The sequence below is a fragment of the Macrobrachium rosenbergii genome, chromosome 28 (assembly GCF_040412425.1).
Source record: "Macrobrachium rosenbergii isolate ZJJX-2024 chromosome 28, ASM4041242v1, whole genome shotgun sequence".
Classification (NCBI taxonomy): Eukaryota; Metazoa; Arthropoda; class Malacostraca; order Decapoda; family Palaemonidae; genus Macrobrachium; species Macrobrachium rosenbergii.
This window is the reverse complement of record NC_089768.1, coordinates 15,585,001-15,607,212: the sequence shown is the minus strand read 5'-3', so window position 1 is coordinate 15,607,212 and position 22,212 is coordinate 15,585,001. Positions and strand designations below refer to the sequence as shown.

The following is a 22,212-nucleotide window of genomic DNA, read 5'->3' as shown; positions in this document are numbered from 1 at the left end:
AAGTTTATATTCTTGTTGTAATAACTGTGCAGCATATAAGATGATAAAAAATATTAATTATGATAGGGTAACTATTCAAAGAATGAACAAGTTTTGACATTGGAAAAATCTGATATTGCAATATACTCCCTGAACACCTGAATTAGCCCTGGTCACTGACCAGCCCAAACTATATCCGCATAATTTTACCCACAAAGTGGGTAATTAACTGTCAGTGTTACCAACACTACAGGTAAAATCTTGTCAAAGGAGTTACCTGAGATACCGCTGACAACGCTGCTGCAAATACTGGCCGACAGAGGCCGACATCCCCAATTTGTTAGTAGTTCGCCGTGCTGTGTGGATGTGTCCCACATCAGGTGAACCTTTTGTCATTTAGCTCGACCACCTTTAAAGAATTTGGATATCAAATTACGCCTTTGGACTGTTTTCAACGCCTTTTCTCCTGGTTTTTTGCTTTATTGACTGAATTTGGAACTTCTCTCCCGATTTTGGCTTTGGATCGGTACTTTGGACTCGATTGAATAAGTCAGACAAGAAGACGTCGCTGTCTGCTAGCGCCACTGCTTCCACTCCGTCTACAGCTTCGACGACCGAGCCTTCTACTGCCGGAGACACTGCCGCTCATCGGTCCTGTACGTCCTGCAAATGTGGGATGAGTACCCTCAAACATGATCGACATTCTGTTTGTATTTTATGTAGGAAGGTTCAGTGTAGTATCAGTCAGAAATGTGACGAGTATAGGTCTTGGTCAGTAGATCAAATGGAGGATTGTATGAAACACAGAAAATCCTTTGCCTTGAAGAGTAAGCACAGGTCAGGACCCTCTGTAGGATTACAATCAGTAGATAAGGAAGCATTACATCCAGAGTTATTCAAGAAGCTAGAGGACAGCTTATCATCCAGTATGTCTAGCCTATTTCTAGCCTGATGAGTAAGTTAACAGAGAATAGAGATAGTCATAGTAGTAGCATAGTTGATTCTAATTGTCCTTTTTCAGCCCCCTGCCTGTTCCAGAACCAGCCCTAATGGGTGCCGGGTCATGTAGAACCACAAGCCTCGAAAGTAGGTTCTGCCACCCCCGGCGCAGAGCAGGCAGTGTTGGCAACAGATTCCCCTTCCCACTCAAAGTGTAAGTTCTGAGGTTGATGTAGAGTTAGGTAAGACACAGATGAGTAGGGAAAATAGGTTAGGAAGTATTCAGGGCAAGAAGTGGAAGGTGCAGTCCTCCTCGGATTCGGGTTCGGTTGGGGTTTCTAGTGTGATGACTTCGTCTTTGGATCCATCTTTGGTTTTATTTCCTGCTTCGAGTTCTTTACAACAGAAGGTTTCTAAGTCCATGGTTCATCATTCAGATGTGGTTTCAGGTTTGTCGGGTTCTAAAGTGTTGGAGAATGTTCCTTTGTCTTCGAAGGTTCGTTTTCCTTTGCTGGATGAGTTTGGTTCGTCAAGTGGTGGTGGTAATTCTGGTGATCAGGTTTTCAATTTGGCTCAATATAATGCAGAATTGTTTGGTTTGTCACAGGGCTATAGATTACTAGTTAGGCAATGTTTTCAATTTTGTGTTTTCCAATATTCACGATCACGTCTTGAAGAATTTTCCTGAGTTTGCTAATAATGTCTGTCAAGATTATCAAGGGGGAACAGAGTCGGTCTAGTTTCTTTTTCTAAAAACTATGGCCTCTGGTGCTTCTGAGTTTTCCTTTTTTCCCCAATTTCTTCTAAGCCTTCTTCCAATGTCTTTACACAATCTTCATCAGGTCACTCTTCGGAGGGCTCTTCGGAGTCTTCTCTCGCTCATCCTGTTTTCTTTGCCATTAACTCAGCAGAGCAAAGAATTTTCATCGGTTCAATCCTGTAATGTTGGAGTTTTGGCGGCTCCCTCTCTCTCTTCGTGGTTGAAGTAAGGTGCACCTTTGGCAGGGCTGTTTTCCTTAGCACCCTTCATGGGTCTTGTAGTTTTCTCAGGCTTCTGGTCTAGATGCTTCACAGGCGGTTGCGGAGTCTTCCGCAACTCCGTATTTTCATCCTTTACTGGTACTGGGTTTAAAACGTAATGTGCCCACTGCGGTTCTTGCAGATGCTACGGCATTTGGTGTTTCGTCTGCGCCATCGTTGAGTGTATCAGTACCAGTGGTGTCTTCAGCCTCTCCTTTTCACTAGAGTAGCTGGTAATTTTCCTTCTTCAGTCCCCATTGGTTCCACAGCTCGTAGCTTGTCCTGAGAAACACCTTTGAGTACTGGACCAGTTGGTATGTTCTCCACCTGTCCAACGTCAGCGGTAGGTGTTCCGGTGGTTACTCCGAGTGTGGCTTCTTTCTTTTTCTCTCCTTCTACTTCTTTCTCATCTCTTCCTGCAACTATTTCTGTTCCTTCTTCTAAGGTGTTCACTGTGGGTTTGGCTTTGGTTCCGGGTCATCAGGGAGTGCTTCCTCCCTCTCCCTTGATCAGTGTGACTTCAGCTCCAGATACCCGTCCTGGTGCGGCGTTGGTTCATATGGCGTTGGGTGGATCGGTTTTTGCGGCCTCTCTGATCTCAAGGGTGGGCGTTTGTCACCCAGGTGTGGTCGGCTCAGGTGTTACTTCATCATTGTTGGGTGGTGTGGGGTTTGCGCAGTCGAGTGCGACTGACTCAAGAGTTTTGTCATCGGCTTTAGTTGGTACAGGGTTTGCGCAACCAGGTATGGTTGGCTCAGGTATGATGGGGTCAAGTATGTCAGGTGTTAGTCTCGCATCCAGGTGTAGCGAGTTCCGGGTTATCAGGTGCAGCTCTTGCGGAAGGTCAGTCTGTCTCTTTTTCCTGTCCCGGTTCGGTCGGACCAGTCTGACAGAGAATGCTCTTTTGAAGAAGAGGAGCTGGTACCAGATATAGGTTTTTTCTCCAGCGACTGAAAACGAGTATAAGCAGATGGTGGACTCTATCCATTCTCTCTATCCACAGTCCAGGCTCCTGAGGAACCTACACAACCAAACCAAGCAATGTTTGAATCGTTGTATGCAACTAATCCAGTAGTCTCCCAAACATCAAGTAAACTGGTTTGGTTTGGCTGAGTAGAGCGGACGTTGAGGGAGGTGGATTCTAGGTTAGCTTCTCTTATCGGGTCGGGTAGACAGGATTCAACCTTGCTTCCTAATTGGAAGGGGTTCTATAGGGTAGTGGGTAACCCTTCTGCCGGGGTCAGAGTTCCTCTCAATGGATCTGTTGAGGCTTTTCTCTCAGGTTCCTTTGTCAAATCGTTTGGTAGTGGTTACATCTCGTGAGGCTTTTATTTTGGTGGACACTTTTTGCAGCCATTCTGAGGCCTTGTCCCACTCTATGTGGATGTTGTGTGGGTTAATGGGATTTCTCAAAGAAGTTGGATATACTCCCTTCGATCCTGTACTGTTTGACATTCTCATCACTTCGGTTTCGATGGGGTTGGCATACCAGGCTAACATTTCGGCTGGCTGTACAATGTTCTTTGGCAAGAAGAGGACGGACATCTTTTTAAATCATCTTCCACCTCATTATCCAGACATACATGAGATGGTTATGTTGAGGGCACCTTTTGTGCTCTGCAACAGTCTTTTTAAAGAGGAGGATGTTTCCTCCATGGTCAATTTCGTTTTGTTGTCGTCAGCAGTAGCGTCACAGGAGGTTATGATTTGTGTGGCTGCTCAGGGTTCAGGTGATGTGGCCAGTATGATGAACTTTGTTGCTTCTAACTCATGTCTCCGGTGTCGGCAATTATTCATCATCGAGGGTACAGAATGTTGAAGTGTCTGGCCCTTGGTTGATCCTTGCCTCCTCTCTAGAGGAGCTAGTAAGGGCGAGGGACTTCGTATTGAATCTATGCAAGATACTAGGAATTCGTCTAAACTTTGCCATGAGTTGCCTAGTTCCAACACAATCTATAACTTTTCAGGGATGAGGATTCTCTCTCTCTTCCTTTGAGGTTTTTTTCCCAACCCTGGAGAGGATTCAGTCGGTCCTTCAGCAAGTAGAGGTTGTCCATTAGGGAATAGCCGGTACCAGCTTGGAGAAGCCTCTTAGGGAGAATGCCTTCTATCTCTCTTTTAATTCCAGGGTCTCGTCTCTGGATGCGCTTCTCTTCAGGTATGTCTCAGGAATAGCTGGGACTTCCGCACCGAGAACGCAACTATAGTCTGGAGCGATTCTTGCCTGTTGGATCTTCTGTGGTGGTCAGAAGAAGTGCATCTGACACCCGGAAGGTTTATCGACTCCCCTCTTCCCAACGTTCATCTGTACTCAGATGCCTCAGATCAAGGTTGGGGAGCAACCTTGGAGGAAACCCAGGCTTTGGGCCTCAGGAGGGATCGGGAACAAGAGGAGTCAATAAATCTTCAGGAACTCAGGGCTGTAAAGGAAGCCCTCAGGTATTTTTTCAGTCTTAGTGCACAACAGAGTAGTGGCTCTGTTTTTGTGACAATGCAACTGCCATGTTGTATCTAAAGAACTCGGGGAAACAAGATCAACAGAACTCAATACTATAACGTGGAGAGTCCTGAGAAGGTGCGAAGAACGGAAAGTGTCTCTTCTTCCCCAACTTGTATCGAGGAGTCTCAACGTTCTGGCCAACTCGCTAAGTCGCTCTCATCAGGTATTGGGGGTGGAGAGTGGACTTTTGCTCAGGAAGTAGTATGTCAGGTTCTCTGGAAGTGGCCAGCATCTGTGGACTTTTTCGCGACAAGATTAAACCATCGTCTTCAGGTTTTTCTCACCAGTGGTGGACCCCATGTTGATAGCCACCGTTGCGATGTTACAAAATTGGAATCTCATGCAGGTGTATGCTCTCCGCCATTCGGTCTCATTCATCAGGTAATCAGGAAATTGTAGGAGAGTGTCAAGACGTCTATGACTCTAATAGCTCCTTGCTGGGCCTACGCCCTTGGTTTCCGGAACTCCTAAAGCTCCTTACGGAAGTTCTGTTGTTCCTTCCCATGCGGAAGATCTTCTCAAACAACCGCATTTTCACCATTATCATCCAAACCCTCGCTTGCTGAACCTAGTTGCAAGGCAACTGCCGAGGGAGAGCTAGACAGACCGGACTCTAAAGCTGTGTCTAGACAGCTTTCTTTCAGCTTGAGAAAATCAACCCGTAAACTTTACCAGGTCAGCTGGACAGTGTATTGAAGTTGGTGTCATAAGGAAGGTCATTCCATCTCTAGACCTTCCATAGCCAAAATAGCGATTTTCTTATATTCCTTGTAAGTCAAGGTTCTTTCGTATTTGGCTATTGCTGGCTACCGCTCCACGCTTAGCAGTACATGTAGTTTCCATCTTCCCGAAAATTTCTAGTAGTAAGATCATCCGTGATTTATTATGTTCGTTTAACCCTTAAACGCCGACTGGACGTGTCATACGTCGACTAAAATTGTCTGTTGGGTGCCGAGTGGACGTACCTTACGTCGACTACAAAAAATTTCAACCTTCGGTCAACTTTGACTCGATCGAAATGGTCGAAAAACGCAATTGTAGGCTAAAACTCTTACATTCTAGTAATATTCAATCATTTACCTTAATTTTGCAACAAATTGGAAGTCTCTAGCACAATATTTCGATTTATGGTGAATTTTTGAAAAAAACTTTTTCCTTACATCCGCGTGGTAACTCAGCCGAAAATTTCAGAAATTCTTTGGTCATTTTGTCATAATGTTTGCACCGGTTTATATTAGTCGTTACATAAAGTTTTGTATATGGAAATGTGCGCAATTTCATGCAGAATACAACAGAAAATAACTCATGGTTGTAGCTTCTATCAATTTTGAAATATTTCCATATAAATCATGATAAGTGCCAAAATTTCAACCTTCGGTCAACTTTAACTCGACCGAAATGGTCGAAAAACGCAATTGTAAGCTAAAACTCTTACATTCTAATAATATTCAGTCATGTACCTTCATTTTGCAACAAATTGGAAGTCTCTAGCACAATATTTTGATTTATGGTGAATTTTTGAAAAAACTTCCCATACGTCCGCGCACTGTAACTCTGCCGAACGTTTCAGAAATTCTTTCGTCACCTTGTCGTAATGTTTGCACCAGTTTATATTAGTCGTTACATAAAGTTTTATATATGAAAATGTGCGCAATTTCATGTAGAATACAACAGAAAATAAATCATGGTTGTAGCTTTTATCAGTTTTGAAATATTTCCATATAAATCAACGTAAGTGCCAAAATTTCAACCTTCGGTCAACTTTAACTCGACCGAAATGGTCGAAAAACGCAATTGTAAGCTAAAACTCTTACATTCTAGTAATATTCAATCATGTACATTCATTTTGCAACATACTGGAAGTCTCTAGCACAATATTTCGATTTATGGTGAATTTAAAAAAAAAAAATTTTTTTTCCTTACGTCCCCGCTCGGTAACTCTGCCGAACATCTCGGAAATTCTTTTGTCACTTTGTCGTAATGTTTGCACCGTTTTATATTAGTCGTTACATAAAGTTTTATATATGAAAATGTGCAAAATTTCATGTACAATACAACGGAAAAAACTCATGGTTGTATCTTTTATCAGTTTTGAAAAATTTTCATATAAATCATGATGTGCCAAAATTTCAACCTTCGGTCAACTTTAACTCGACCGAAATGATCGAAAAACGCAATTGTAAGCTAAAGCTCTTACAACCTAGTAATATTCAATCATGTACCTTCATTTTGCAACAAACTGGAAGTCTCTAGCACAATATTTCGATTTATGGTGAATTTTTGAAAAAACATTTTCCTTACGTTCGCTGGTAATTCTGCCGAACATATCAGAAATTCTTTTGTCACTTTGTTGTAATGTTTGCACTGTTTTATATTAGTCGTTACATAAAGTTTTATATATGAAAATGTGTGCAATTTCATGTAGAATACAACAAAAAATAACTCATGGTTGTAGCTTTTAACAGTTTTGAAATATTTTCATATAAATCACGATAAATGGAACAAATTCTACTTTCAGTCAACTTTAACTCGACCGAAATGGTAGAAAACTGCAATTGTAAGCTAAAACACTTACAGTCTAGTAATATTCAATCAATTACCTTCATTTTGCAACAAACGGGAAGTCTCTAGCACAATATTTCGATTTATGGTGAATTTTTTAAAAATACTTTTTTTTACGTCCGCTCGTTACGAATTCATGGATCATTTTGTGATAATATTTTCTCTGTGTTGCTTTGATTGTTTTACAATTTGTTATATACCAGAATCATTGCAATTTAGTGTACAATACAAAAAAAAAAAAAAACTTGTTAGCTTTAACTGTTTGCTCACAGCGCTATTTGTATACAATTATATATGAAATTTTTTTTTGTGCTGTCATATATTTAAATATTTATATATGATAATGATATTTTTTTTCATTTCTGATGGTTGCATACTAAACTTCAGGCAATGACCAAAAAAGGAGCCAAAAGTGAACTCTTATTCTTAAAAACTAAGCGTGCTGTGATTTTTTTAAAAACTTTTTCCGCTTCGGCGCTAACTCCTGAACGCCGCCGGCATACGACAGACACTTTTGTAAATAGAGGCTCGGCGTTAGAGGGTTAAGATCAAATGTCCTGTCTTGTCGATTCGGGCTCCTCCGTGGGATTTGTCCGAAGTTCTAATGTTAAGACAAATGATTAAGAAGGTGCTTTTTCTTACGGCTTTAACTACAGCTAGAAAGGTGGGCGAGCTTCAGGCAGTTTCTAGGCTGGTTTCCTGGGCGGGAAATGATATGTATTTGTCTCTTCTTCTAGAATTTGTTGCGAAGACGGAGTCAGAGGTTAACCCTCTGCCTCGTTCGTTTAGGGTTCTTTATCTGCAAGAGTTCATTACTGGTGACCCAGCAGAGATGTCTTTATGTCCGGTGCGACCATTAAAAGTCTATTTATCAAAGGTTGAGAAACTCCGTCTGTGTACACTTCTCGTCTCTCCTCAGAATCCTTCCCGTCCACTGTCAATGAATGCGATTAGTTCTTTCTGAGGGAGATGATTTCCCAGGGTTCTTCTTCATTGTCATCAAGCTGTGCATTACCCTGAGCGCACAGTATTCAGAGTATGGCCACTTCATCTTCCTTTCTAAGGAATTGTTCAGTGTCTTCTATTCTGGAGGTGACTACTTGGAAGTTCGTCTTAATGTTTACTTGCTTTTACTTAAGAGACGTTCAATTCGCCTTGTCGGAGGGCTATTCTCTTAGTCCGTGTGTAGCAGCTAACTCTATTTGCTAGGGTGCATTCATTTAGGTGAGGTGGTATTCTCTTAGTGCAGAGGTTCTTAGGCTAACCAGATAGAGGAATTCCTTTTAGTCTTTAGAGTCTTAGGCAGCAGTAATAGTATAATCACATGAACTTAAGTTTAGTATGTATTTAAGTAACATAGTCTTTGATAATTTCCCTACGAGAGTCGAAGGGGGTTCTCTAGTAGGCTAGGCTCTTTCATCGGCACTGAGTTACTTCTTCGCTCATCGATTGTCGGGCCTTATCCACAACCTAGATGGGTTACCCGGAGGATCAGCAGCTTGGCACACTGCTTCATTCCCCTCCATACATGAGAGGCTCTGAATAGCCACATGGGAGGTTCATCGTACTCCTCCACACATGAGAGGTTCTGAAGAGTCACATGGGAAGTCGACGGACCGAGACAGTACTGACCTGACTGACGATCAAAGTACTCTCCGGCATGTCTCTTCACCGAAAGCGTTGATTGATATGGTGACATACATTTACACATACATTTACACTTGCAGTAGTAGGTTGATAATGAGTTACTTGCTTTGCTTATTCTCCATTGACAGGTCGGGCTGAATTAGATTGATCCCACCTCCATTAAAATTTTGTTAATCGGGCTAATTCAGGTGTTCAGGGAGTGTTTTGCAATATGAAGTTTTCATAATAAAACTAATATTGTAATATTTACCTGAACACCTGAATGATTCCCCCTTCCTCCCCACTTCAATTTTTGATAGTGAGTGACTCAATTGGGGATGTCGGCCTCTGTCGGCCAGTATTTTCAGCAGTGTTGTCAACGGTACCTCAGGTAACTCATTTGACAAGATTTTACCTGTAGCGTTGATAACACTGACAGTTAATTACCCACTTTGTGGGTAAAATTATGGGGCTATTGTTCGGGCTGGTCAGTGACCAGGGCTAATTCAGGTGTTCAGGTAAGTACAGTATTACAATATTAGTTCTATTATGAAACTTCATTTTGGTAGTTGCTGAGTCCTCCAAGGGGGGTTACCCTTATGGCCCCAGCAGGGTCTCCAGGTGATTGCTTTAGGCAGGATAAAGAGCCTTCCTGCCTGAAGTTTTAAACGCCATCCCTGTTCCAGGGGTATTATTATGGCTTTGACAAGCTATGAGAAAATTCTTGATATTAATTGGTCTGTCTTTTGGAGCTCCTGGTATGACCATTAGGGTAACTCCTTGGAGGACAGTCAGCACTTACACTACAAAAATAATAGGTTTATGCATTCCTATAGGGTATGTTAATTGAAAACATCTGGCTTTTAACTTGTGTTTATTTTCAGGATGAACGTAATGATCAATATGACCAACGAATTCGTGTTTCGCGCTCTCTTCAGGCTGTACAAGAAACTATGAATGTGACTGGATACCATTTTTCTGATTGCACCAAAATGTATTTGAGACAAAACCTGACAATACTCTATTCAGATGGTGCCATAAAGAAGTAAGTATCTGTTAAATTTTGTGGAAGTTTGCTGTGACACATCACGACTATTCAAGACTATTTTTTTATTTTTAGAGACTTGAATTGATATTATAATTAGAGAATCTATGCAATGCACAAATCTTTGTTTTGCTACGATCTGTTACTTTTGTACTGAGAGGGTGGACTGACTAAGGATTTTCTATGGGAACAGTATTCCTCATCAAAGGTGGGTAAGGGAGAGCCCTCAAGTAATAGTTACCCTGATTTTTTTATTTTTTCAATGCTGCTGTACTCTTAAACTCATGTAGTATTTGTTGTAGTCTAAATAATACATAACTGCAAGTAAAGTAATGATGTAAAAAAAGTTGGTTCAAACCTTGTGTTGAGTTTCATACATACTGTAATATAGCCTGTGTCAGGAGATGCTAACTGGTGTTGGCTGAGCTTATGCTCATCAGAATTATTATTACTATGCTTCCTTACGTTTAAATTTATACAGTACACATAGGAGTGGATTAACCTTAACCAATTGCTATTGTCCTGCTGAAAATCCAGGCTTTCAGAGTTTGAGCAACTAAGTTTATATCTAATACCCTTCTATCCTATAAAATTTGTTTCTGATCAGCAAAAATATCCTTGTCAAATGCAAGTGCTGATGTTTGCCATATATCATCTTAAATTTTACCTCAGATATCCATGTTATGTTTTTCATTACCTCTTGCTGTGCCACTGATAAAATGGAACTGAGATCATCTTTCATCTTTCCATGCTGGTAATGTTTGATTGTATTTGAAATTACCCAGCTTAAAGTACTCATTTATTTAAGGTGGCCGGGGTTACTGTATAGGATGGTGAAATTTGATCCATGTCAGTGTAATATAAATGATTGGGACGAATGCTCCTAGGAATGAAGTGTCTGATGACATAGAGTCAGAGAGGGCTGTGCACTTAGTTAAAATAGGTGGTGATAATTGTTGGTGGAGTCACTTTGTTCATGTGACTTCCTAGTAAGAAACAGTGTTTTGAACAACAACAAAACACAGAGTTCAAAACTCTTGATAAAAGCTATTAATAAAAGAAGTCAGTCATAGAACATGTTTGGCTGTGTACAAATTATCGAAATCAACTGGTATTGTGGTTTTAACACTCAGGAATGCTGTGTTTAAGCTTGACAAGAAATATGATATTTAATTACTATTATAATAACGATTGTGTTGCGCAGTAAAACAGTATGAAAACAGTAATTTGACATAGTCCAAAGCAGTCTGTATGTATTAATTGTCAATTTTAGCTATTCTTGTGAGAATGGATAATGTAGCTATTTTCTCAGATTTCCCAGCTTCTCAAATTATAGATTTAGAAATACAGGCACTATTGAACTAAATCACAAGCAGTGACAGAAATGAGGTAGAGTGTCAAGTTTACTGTTTGATGATTATATTTTTTAGTATACTGTACTATTAAGTTTGTATTAATCGAAGGTCAAGTTGTTTAGACTTTGGGTTGTTGGAAATTGGATAAAATGAAATCTATGGTATTTCTACTCTGTTTTATACCACCTCTGTTTCTGATAATACATATTTTTTAAGGCTAGGGTTATGTGGAGCATCAATACAGCTTAGTGTACAAGATATATTTCAGTCCAACATTTGAGAAGTCAGTCACTTAGCAGATAAGCGTTTACTAAATGTGCTTTAGATATTCCAGCATCTTAGAAGTGGAGTTTTTATTTTACAGTTAGTTGTCATAGCTAACTGCTTGAAACACCAAGTAGGAAGTAACCTCAAAATAGATGCAAAGTAACAAAAATGAAATATGAAGGTAATACTTTAAAGTCATTATCTGAAAAGAAATATAGGTATAACCTATTGTTCCTTAACGCTTTGATATCATGGAAATTTCTTGAATACATCACATGACATAATCCCCACTTGCAGTTGTGGCTTAACAACTTAATATAAGAGTGAAGCATATAGTATATGTGACTGACCTAGCTCTAGCAAGCACTGAATGCAAAGTTTTGGAAAATAATCTCTAAAAAAGTTATGTCAGAATCTACAAGTTTCATTTTATCTAAGTTTTCAAGTGTCTGTAACTCTGTACAAGACAAATGATTATATATCAAAGACCAAACCCTTCAGGTCAGGCACAAGAGAATTAAAGTTTGACTCATTGGCCTGCTTATTATTTGTGATAATACTCATTAACCCCACAGCAACAAAGCACCCCATAGCAGGAATTTTTAAATCCACATTATACAATATGCTGTACAGTCGCCACCCTACTTACGAACATTCAAGTTATGAACATTCGGAGATACGAACAGACAGGGTCACAAGTTAAAATTGTGTTGAGAGGTCTCCCCTTTGCCACCCGTAAGTTCAAATTTTGTGCTGAGCTCCAGTTCTGCTAGTAAGAATTTTTGTAACAAACAAAAGAACATGAGGAACAAGAAGAACCTATTCCTTTAACCTCTTCCCTGATTATCCCGAGTAGTCTCATGATTAACTACCATGTGTTCTTCTAACAATCATGAGAATACTCGTAAAATATTCTTAATTATTTCTATCTTCCCGATTTAACTTGTTCTTGGATGAATTCCTACTTTCTATATTTCTTCTCCCCATAAGAAACATTATGTATTTTTGTCAATAGATGGCAGTGTGCGTTGTTTACTTTGTGAACTTTCAATGGAAGTTGCTGATCCTGTGAAATTCTCTCCAAGTTTATAATTTTCAAAGCATGGAAAAATTATTAAATTTTGAATGTTTTACAAATCCAAATTTTATTTTCTTCTTTTTACCTTTCTGTCATCCAAAGTAATTCTTTATAATACTGCATCATTTAAAGATACAGTAAAATAGTGTAATCTATGACTCCCGAGCTGAATCGGGAATGTTAGCATCAACAAAAATTATGTCCTATGTATGAAATATAAAAACCAGCCTATGAACAATTTAAGATACAAACAGCTGTTAGGAACATAGCTCTTTTGTGAATCGGGTAGTACTGTATAGTAATGGTTCCAAGTGTGTCACAGGTGTGGAATTCACTGCTCTTTGAACTGTAAATCTTGGTTCTCATTACCTAATATTGACTTTGTTTTTCTGCCAGGTATAGTTTGCAATTTCATTTGGTATTTAAAGATTTTTAAAGATAAACCACATAGGAGTAATTTTCAGCAATTTTTGAAATGCAGCAGAAACTTGAGAATTTTTGTAGAAGTCATTGTTTTAATTAAGCAGTTCAAACACTTTTATTTCCTTACATTATATTAGATCCATGCTCATTTGAGCACTAAAGGAAATAAAAGGAAGTAATGAACTGCTCAAGTTATTATAATAAATGAATGGAAGGCTTCATGTCGAGGTGGAACTTATGATAAAAATGGAAACAGATTAAACTAGCAGCGGGGTTATAGCAGTCAGTATAAAAAGTCTTTAAGAAGTAAAATCATATCTGAGAGTGGATTACTCCTTATGCTGTATGATTACTTCATGTCACCCAAATGTTGGAGAGTGTAGTAGTAAAATGACTATAAAAGTTATTTAAATGTACTACAATAATTGTAATCTATAGAGAATGAAAAGCATTTGACATGTATTCAATAACAAAACTGATGGAATCTTCAGTTATTGGGAATGAATCTTACCTATTGTTAAAGTTGACTTTATCCTTGCACTGTTTGGTGCGGTTGGCATTTAAAAACAAAATAGTCTTGGAGAACTTGTTGGAACTGCCTGTGTATTTACCTGTTTCTCACCAGATGATGCTGGAATGTTTATGTTTTGTCATATGTCTTCATGCTGTTGTGTTGAATGCACGATCTCAATCGGCTTTAGTAGTTTTTGATGATTTCTGGCAAATTTATCCTGTATGGTATTTTTGCTTTATGTCATCTACAACAAGCAGAGATGAAAGCATTAGGCTGTGCTATAGGATAGAGTGTGTGAAAACCAATTTTTTATATAAGTAACTTATCCAGTAATTACACAGCTATGGTTTCCTCTTGCATGGCAGCATGAATTAAAAAATTCAAGGGTAATGCTTCACAGTTTAGTGCAGGTGACTAAACTTCCCTAAACCTGGGAGGAGACATACTGTCGGTCCTTGGGAGTCCGAAGGGATTTTCCCCATGGATAGCTGCCTCTCAGTCGAGCCTGCTGTCCACAGGTGTCGATGGACAGCCATTGGAAAGGCATCCATAGAGATGTGCTTTTTTTTTTAGTGGTAGTCCAGTGTAGACAAATTTTCTAGTGAATCTTGGCCATTGGGAATGGCTCTCCTAAATTTTTTTCCTGGTGGTAGATGTTCTTTGTGTTCTTCAGTTAAGGAAGGATCTTTTCAGACAGTCTTATTCAAGAAGATTCCTTCAAACCTCCACACACTTCATTTCCCCGCGTGGAGATTGTCAGTTGCCTGTTACTAACTAAGGGCATTTCTAGAATGGCCAAGGAAGCATTCCTGAAATCTAGAAGGCCCTCCAGTGTTAGACTTGTGTTTCAATAACAGTGGTTATTTTTTTATCATGGTGGGTGTCCTGAGTGATATCCAGCACCTGTTCCACTAGGTATCTTGATTTAAGCTCTATCAGTGTTACAGATATACAAAGCAGTTTTCTGTCACAGCGATCAAGGATCCCATTGCTTCCAGTTTTATCATCATGCTGACTGAAATATTGCTCATAATTGAAAGTTTGAAGAGGTTTTCAATCTCTTGTTCAGGAAATTTTTTCTTCTAATCAGGATTTATGATGAAATTTAGATGTAAGCCTTCAGATGTTGACATAACCTCACTTAAGCCCTTTGATAGGGCATCACTTAAGAACTTTGAAGACACTTTTTCTTTTAGCTCTTGTTGTAGCAAAGTGTTTTAGTGCCCTTTAAGCCCTTTCTTGTTGGGGGCTTTGTTCTAATGGCAACCCCTCTCTTTTCTTTCATTACTTAGAAGAGTAAGCCCTTCCCAGTTTTGGTTACAGTGCCTAATTTAACTGCTTTGGTAGGCAGTGAAGAAGTGGCTGTCTTAATGACCAGATTAGACCTATTATTAAGAGGCTATATTAGTGAGCTTCAAGCCCTATCTTGTTCTTTGGCTTTGCTCTAGTGGCAACTTCTCATTTCCTTCATTGCTTAGCAAAAAGACTTAGAATTGAAAGCCCTTCCCAGATTTGTGACAGTGCTTAATTTATCTGCTTAGGTAGCAATTGAATAATGGGTGTTATGTCCAGTTAGAACTCTGAAGGTTTACCTAGACAGACATAAACCCGTAAGTTGAGAAGTTAAGAATTTATCTGTGGTGTCAGAAGGCCAAATACTCCTATGTTCAAGATGGATAAAGTCTGTGCACACAGAGTCGGTTCCTGAGTATTTTACCTTTTTTGGAGATAATCCTCATGGGTTCCGTACCGTGAACATGTCTTTATTTCCTTTAAAACCTCCTTCTAGAGAAGGTTGTCGTGTATCTCAGGGGAGCTATAAGTATTTTTGCTTAATTTTTGCAAATGTTCAATTTTAGCATGAGGTGTTAACCTCTATTATATCGTTGCAGTGGGGACACTTTCTCCCGAAGCAGATATGATAGTAACCCTGCTTTCCATCTTATCGTTAGTTGTTAGGAATCCCGCTATTTAATTTCGAAGTTAGTAATTATCTTTAGTTTTGGACTGTCGGGTATGGGCTTTCGACTGGCACAGGAGTCACCAGTACTCTACAAGATAAAGTCCTTTTAGCCCTGTAAGGATCCTCTGACAGGTCTTGCTATGAGGACCTTAAACCCTGTTGTGGTTCCAACGTCTTGTTTCAGTACTTGCCAGTAAGGATCACACATAGGCAGGAATGTTGAGAAGCTTTTTTTCCCTATTAAAAATTGCTTTTAGTTTGCTTAGCTGAACTCTGTTTCTCAGGGCGCACAAACCTACCATCCTCATTCAATGTGGTAGCTAACTTTAACAGTAGGTAAGACTCATTCTAAGTAATGATAATTTCATGATAAAATTAGTTATTTGGGTACTTACTGACTGTTAAAGTGGAAACCCACCCAGCCTCCCCACATCTTAGTGGGTGGTCATGAAGAAATATGACAGAACGTAAACATTCCAGCACCACCTGGTAGTGGGAAACAGTGAATACAAAGACAGTCCTAGTGAGTTAGCCAAACGTATTTTGATTTTTCAAATGCCGATCGCACCAAACAGGGCAAAGATATAGCTAACTTTAACAGTAGGTAAGTATCAAATAATTAATTTTATCAAGAAAATTATCAGTTTTTAGATATATTCAGTAGTAAATTTTTTTAGTTGTAATTGAATAGATGAAGTACTTATATTTAAAAATAGCTAACCCCTTTGGGCAAACCCTTTGGGTCAGCCTTTGATAGGTTTGGTTAAACTTATAACTTACTGAATTACTAAAATTTCTTTTACTACCATAGTCCTGTCCCTGATAGTGCTAGCTCTAGGTATTTAAAATGGCAGTAAGACAGCATTGTGAGTACTGTACATATCAAAAGATTTTATCTTCATAATGAACCTGTTTATGCTGCAAACAGAGACGTATATTTTAAATATATCTTGTTTTTTCTTTCAGGCCTTTTGTGATAGATGAAAGCAGCTCCTTATCCAACAATACTGGTGACTGTCGAACTGACTTTAACAGTCTTCACGTGAAGTATTTCAATATTAACATCGGTGATACAGTTTATACAAAGGTTTATGTTACGTAAGTAGGAAAGAAATGTTTTATAAGCTGGAGAGATTTTGCTTGATTTTTTCCAGCACTGTACAGTATTGTAATTGTAATGAATTAATTATTTTCTTTACTTGCTAATAAGTACTTTAACTTTAAGATTAAATTAGTAAGAGTACATGTTGATTATAGTGACTTAATGCATGAGTCAGAAATTGTGCAAATTTCATTGCCTTGTATAAAATGTGTAAGACAATATAGTACTGTACCACATTATAAAGTCCTTACATATGTATGCATAATGTACATACATCAGTCTGTATGCAGTATGTACTATTAACCTTGTCTGGAATATTTGAACATTAGTATGTACTTTACCTAAAACAAGATACTGTAAATAAAGGTTATGTCAATAAAATTTCTGTGCTTTTTGGGTAATGAATGTATATTGACGAAAAAATCTGTATACATTCATTACGGTGTTGACAATACCATTTTAGCCCAAAATTTACAAACGACTATGCAACAGCCTAACAATTTTGTATATTCTTTAGTACTTGCAAATTGCTTTGCTATTCGTTTAAATTAACTACAGACCAATCTCCAATATTTCTGTTCCTAGGGAGATACTAGAATCAATCATAGTAGACAACATAGTGAGAATGGTAATCATTTTGAATGAAGAAAACCAAGTAGTTGACAAATTGATGATCAACACCTTTAATGAAAAAAGAAAGGCACAGTGATCATAATTAGTCTCTTTCATAGGCTAACTAAACCAAGCGCTAGTGGTGTTAAGAAGCCCAACAACAACAAAGTAGGTAACAGTTACACATGACAAGGTAGATGTGATGATGAAATACAAGTACTGCATAACACAATAATTTTGAAAATTGCATTTATGAATTTCAAGACAGACATAATGAAGAACAAGTAAATTCATTTAAAAATTTAAAATCATAATAAAAACTGATAATCAAGTGAAGTAACATAATTAAATTGGGGGAGGGACAATGCAAGAAACAGTCTTCTCCTGCTAGTTAACTAATTGGATTTTAGTTAAATCATTAACAGTGCTGAGATTGTGATGTAATATGAATGGAAGAATGTGTGTTGTAGGTGGATGAATGGAAGACTGTGTTGTTGGTAGAGCTGTTCCATGTGGCGATGGATTTCAGGTAGATTTTCTGATGTCAGTACCCTTCCATATTTGGTTGTGGATGCTGCAATTGGCAGTTTCATGAAAGCTGTGAATATAGATTAAAAAAAATTCTTGAAAATGTTGTACCTTATATATACAGTAGATATTTGTTTTTATTGTACTTGTGTTGTAATCATTTTATATGAAAGCTATGTTTGATATTGATTTCATATAATCTTTCATGGCTTGGAATCTGGGAAATTTATATTTATAAAAGCAAAAAATATATGTGAATTGTTGAAGTAGAATGTAGTATGAATGTATGGTTTATGGTCAGAGCTGTTTTGTTTGTTGGTAGGATATGGCAGACCTTATAACATCAGTTAGCCTCCCTTGGTCGTGGATGTGGCAAGGACCAGTTTTATGTGAGTAGGGAATTGTTATGACTGGTGTACAAAATTGGGAAGCAGAAAATAGCAAAAAATTAAGGAAAACATAAAATTGTTAACATAGAATAAAGAATACATAAAAAAGTCATGAACGTTTAATAAAAACAAGTTGAAATCAAATAAAAATGCCAAAAACGAAAAGAAGAGAATAGTTGGAGCAAGTTTGAGTCAACAAGCTGAAGCACATTACCCATATCGTGTGATGGCATTACAAACTAAACATGACGGTACCTGGATGATACTTGCATGAGGGTATAATATGAAAGATTTTCTTGCTTTTTTTAGCATAATCCAAGAGTCTAGACAACATAGTGTAGGCATATATGAAATTAATGGGGTTATTTAAATTTACAGTCTGAGAATTAAGGTCCATTTCATAACTTTTAGGAAATTAGTTGAGAGGAGCAGTTCCTTGAAAGTTTAGCTTTTATTTGGGGACTAACCCTTTCCAGAAATCAAGAATCATTGTTTTTTGGGATAACACTCATGGGACAGTGTGATTGGAAAATTCATAATTTGAGCCATTCTATCCAGGACTTCTTAATTTGCTTCTTATATAAACTGAATCTGTTTTTCTTTCCATTTTAGGTACAATTTCCAGTTAAGGAGGGGCCCTTCGTGGTTTCTTGAAAGTGTATCTATTAGTACTGACACTGACGTTGCTAATCAGTTTTTCTTCGTAAGTATACCCTTTGCTGTTGCGTTCTCATAGATTATATCTTGGTATAGTACAATAAAAAAAGTTACTAAAAATTTTGTATGAAGTTCTAAATGAGAAAAAGCCATTGAGAGTATCTTACTTTCAAAGGAAAGTTTGAAAAGCATTGCATGGTAATTGTTACAGGCCTTAAAGGGATTGTTCATTGAAAACTGATTGACTGGTTGCCTGATACTTCAGTACAAAACAAAATTCATGTAAACATGCCAGTAGTTGAAGCTTGTGAAAAATAAAGGCTAACCATTGATAAGCTTGTGGCCCTTGAGGAAATATGTCAGCTATACAACTCTCCAGTGGTTTGTCTTGAATGCTGTATTACTGCTGCCACTTTGTTAAAAAAACATTTATTTTAAATGGATGGAATAAAGTAAAAGGATGGCAGTCTTTGCTGCATAGTACAGTAGTCTTGACTATGATATTAGGGGACTCCCATTGCAATTCATATCTACCTTCTGCAGGGACTGTTGTGCTTCTTGAATGTTAGTGTTTTTTGCTTTAACACTCAAGTCTGTAGATCTACCAAGCACTTTATTGGTCTTCGTTTCCCTCAAGGGATTTCTTGTCACTGTGAGAATCCTTGGTGCACTTTATCCCATGAAGCCAATATGTGCTTGTATAGTAATAGTCTTTTGGAGAATTTTAGACTTCTCCAGTCTTGGCAAATTTTCTAACATTTTGCATGGGTTATGGGTTGTGGCTAGAATTTAGCAGAAAGTGCACATGACAGAAAACAGTGGAAAGAACACATTTATGATGTTTAATTCCCTAAACAGATTGTTTTTCATATTGGTGAGACCATTGAGTCACATTTTTGGATTTTTAGGGTTTAGCTGAATGATTTGCTCCTAAATGATAGGTAAAAACTAGAACAAGGTTGAGTTAAAGAAGTTGGACAGTTTAACAGGAAGAAATTAAAGGTATTGAAGGAGAAGTAAAGACGAAGCAATGCTTCTTGGGCTGAATGAATACTGTAGTAAAGCATAGTACCAAATACAGTGTTCCACTGAAAGTTAATACTTTATGAGCCTCTAAAGGGAAAGTATGACATAATGTTAATGATGATGATCGTGATGGCATTGCTAGGACTGTCAGAGTTGATATTAAAACTAATGCGATTGATAGAAAAGGCAGTGACGAGGAAGTAAGAGGAAGTAACTCCTTCAAATGATTTTAGGGCTAAAGAGTTGTTAACTTGTCTCAAAAATCAGACTGTGTATTCCAAGGGTAGACTATGTTATGGGTATGACTATTGACAGGTTATCCAAAATGCTGCTGTCATAGCAATTGGGCTTGGGTTAAATTAACTCTAATAATATCTAGTTAGATTAATGGGTGGAAATCTGGGTTTTTTCCCAGTAATGTTATTGTATAAATTAACTAGGTTGGCAAACTTGCCCCTTTCCAAGAGAAATTTTTTATTAATGTTAAAGCAGTTTAACCAGACCACTGAGCTAATTAATTTAGCCCTCACAGGGCTGGCTCAAAGGATTTGTCTATATTAATAATATTAATTTATTTAATATTATTAATGTTAACTTACAGCTTTTTAAACATTTTATAATTTGGTTAATTGAAAGTGATGGAAATTCTGATACAATTTCTTTACTTTATTTTTGTTTCCAAAACTTGACATTCGTTGTCGATTGTAGTGAAAATAGGGAGTTGTTACTTAATCTTCTGAACAACTGGACCAGGAATGACAAAACTTATGAGAGAGCTTCTTAATGTTTTAGATCAAGTTTGTTCAAACCATGGACCCTAGTGCCACATTAGCATTTCAAAGTTTTACTTAATAATATGCATGAAAACTCTTGAAAAACACTTGTCTCAAGAACATAAGGGTTGCACTTTTGTTGAAATAGTATTCAATCACTCATGTATGGTATAGCAGATTAAATTTATCAATTTAGGGCCCAAGGGCTAAAGGGGACCCACAGTAGGGGTCCAAAGTTGTACAGCAGGGTGGCTGAGGTAAGCATTGTTGCTCTTGGGCCTCTCATTTCTTTGTGTTCATAAGTTTTTTGTTAATGGCTCTGTAAAGTTTCCTCTCTCCAGGTGATCTCTAAATTATTAGGCTGTAGTTCCATATCCCTATAATCATAAAACAGAATATAAAATGATTTTGAATTAAGATTCCTCTTTTATAAAATGGAACTAAAATAGATACAGTGAGTTGTATGAAAAATTCTAGGACTCTCATCGTAGGGAAAATCTCTCTCTCTCTCTTATCAACTTTAAAACATTAAGTTTTGGAACCATGAGCTATTCATGCATAATTCATGGTTTGTATGTTGGGCATTGTTAGTATAGTAGACTCATGTCCAACTGATTACAGTGGTTCATGTTATTTATGCATTAATTTCAAGTCTTGAACTCTTCTCCCTTTTCAGCCTAGAAGATTAGATTATGTTTCAACATGTGCTCCCCATGTTGCACCTGAATAACTTTTTATTAGCTCATGTGAACACCCTTGAATGATTCATGTATACAGATTCTCATTTAACCCCTCTTAAACTCATGCTTTGCAGTTCATCATTTTAAGCTAATAGACGTGCGCATGGAAGCCAAAGTCTTTAGGTCCAGTGCTATATATTTACTGGCATAAGTACTCAGTGGCATGGATGTTTATCCACATCTTCATAGTCAAGTTAGTATGAATTAATGGATTCCTTTCATAGTCATATTTAGAAAAAAGGAAATTACATATTCCAGCATTGCAAGTATGACAGTTATCTATTTCTGCATTTGTATGCAGTAGAGATAACTCTTAAGTTCACATGTTCCATTTACAGTGTACTTACATGGTAGCTTGTAGGTTGTCTTTGGTTTAATTATTTTTCCTACACTAGACAGTTGCTAGTTATTAGTTATTGATGTAAGTAAACAATTACTTGTTTTCTTCGGGTGGCATTACGATAAAATTTAATTGACACTGGTTATTTACAGTATATGTAATTCTTGAAAATGAAGTCACCCATACAATTACAAAAAATGGATAGTTTTCATAACCAACTCAAATGGCAGCATCATTAAAGGGAAACAATGACCGTCAAATGGTTTATGGTTGGGTCAGGCACCACACTTGTAGAAAGGAGTTGTAGGGGCAGCTCCTTCCATGAATGCAACTAGTTTGACAAGTTTTAAGTTACTACTGTATGTTGAACTGTTAAGGATGCATCACACTTTATATGAATTGTAATTAGACATTATAAATTACTGATTAAGGGATCTGTATCTTGTATTAGACCATGAATCATTAACAGTTGATTCTAGAGACATGTTAAAATGTACTGAAGAACAGAAGTGAAATATTAGAAAGGAAGGAAAGCCAGAGGAGATGCTTTACAAAACCCAGCTGATAACTTAGTCATGGACTTGCTATAAAAATACTGTACCTCTGTAAAACAGAACATGGCATAGACTGCTGCATACATATTTGATAAAGATAGAAAGATGAATAAGCAAGTGACAAAAGATTAAAATCATGTAAACTAAAAAAATGGTCAACCAAATGTTTCAAGGAAAGGTGACATCTAACAGCATCAAAAAGTAATTGGTAGAACTTGCT

General features: G+C 37.7%; 1 protein-coding gene across 1 annotated transcript in view; it reads left to right on the top strand.

Moving 5' to 3' along the window:
* LOC136854070 (V-type proton ATPase subunit S1-like) overlaps window positions 1–22,212 on the top strand; it is a 90,419-nt gene that overhangs the window by 40,604 nt on the left and 27,603 nt on the right. Inside the window, exons 6-8 of the mRNA XM_067130188.1 lie at window positions 9,511–9,671; window positions 16,238–16,369; window positions 18,515–18,605. Coding sequence (XP_066986289.1) covers window positions 9,511–9,671; window positions 16,238–16,369; window positions 18,515–18,605 — 384 coding nt within the window. The remainder of the gene's footprint in view (window positions 1–9,510; window positions 9,672–16,237; window positions 16,370–18,514; window positions 18,606–22,212) is intronic.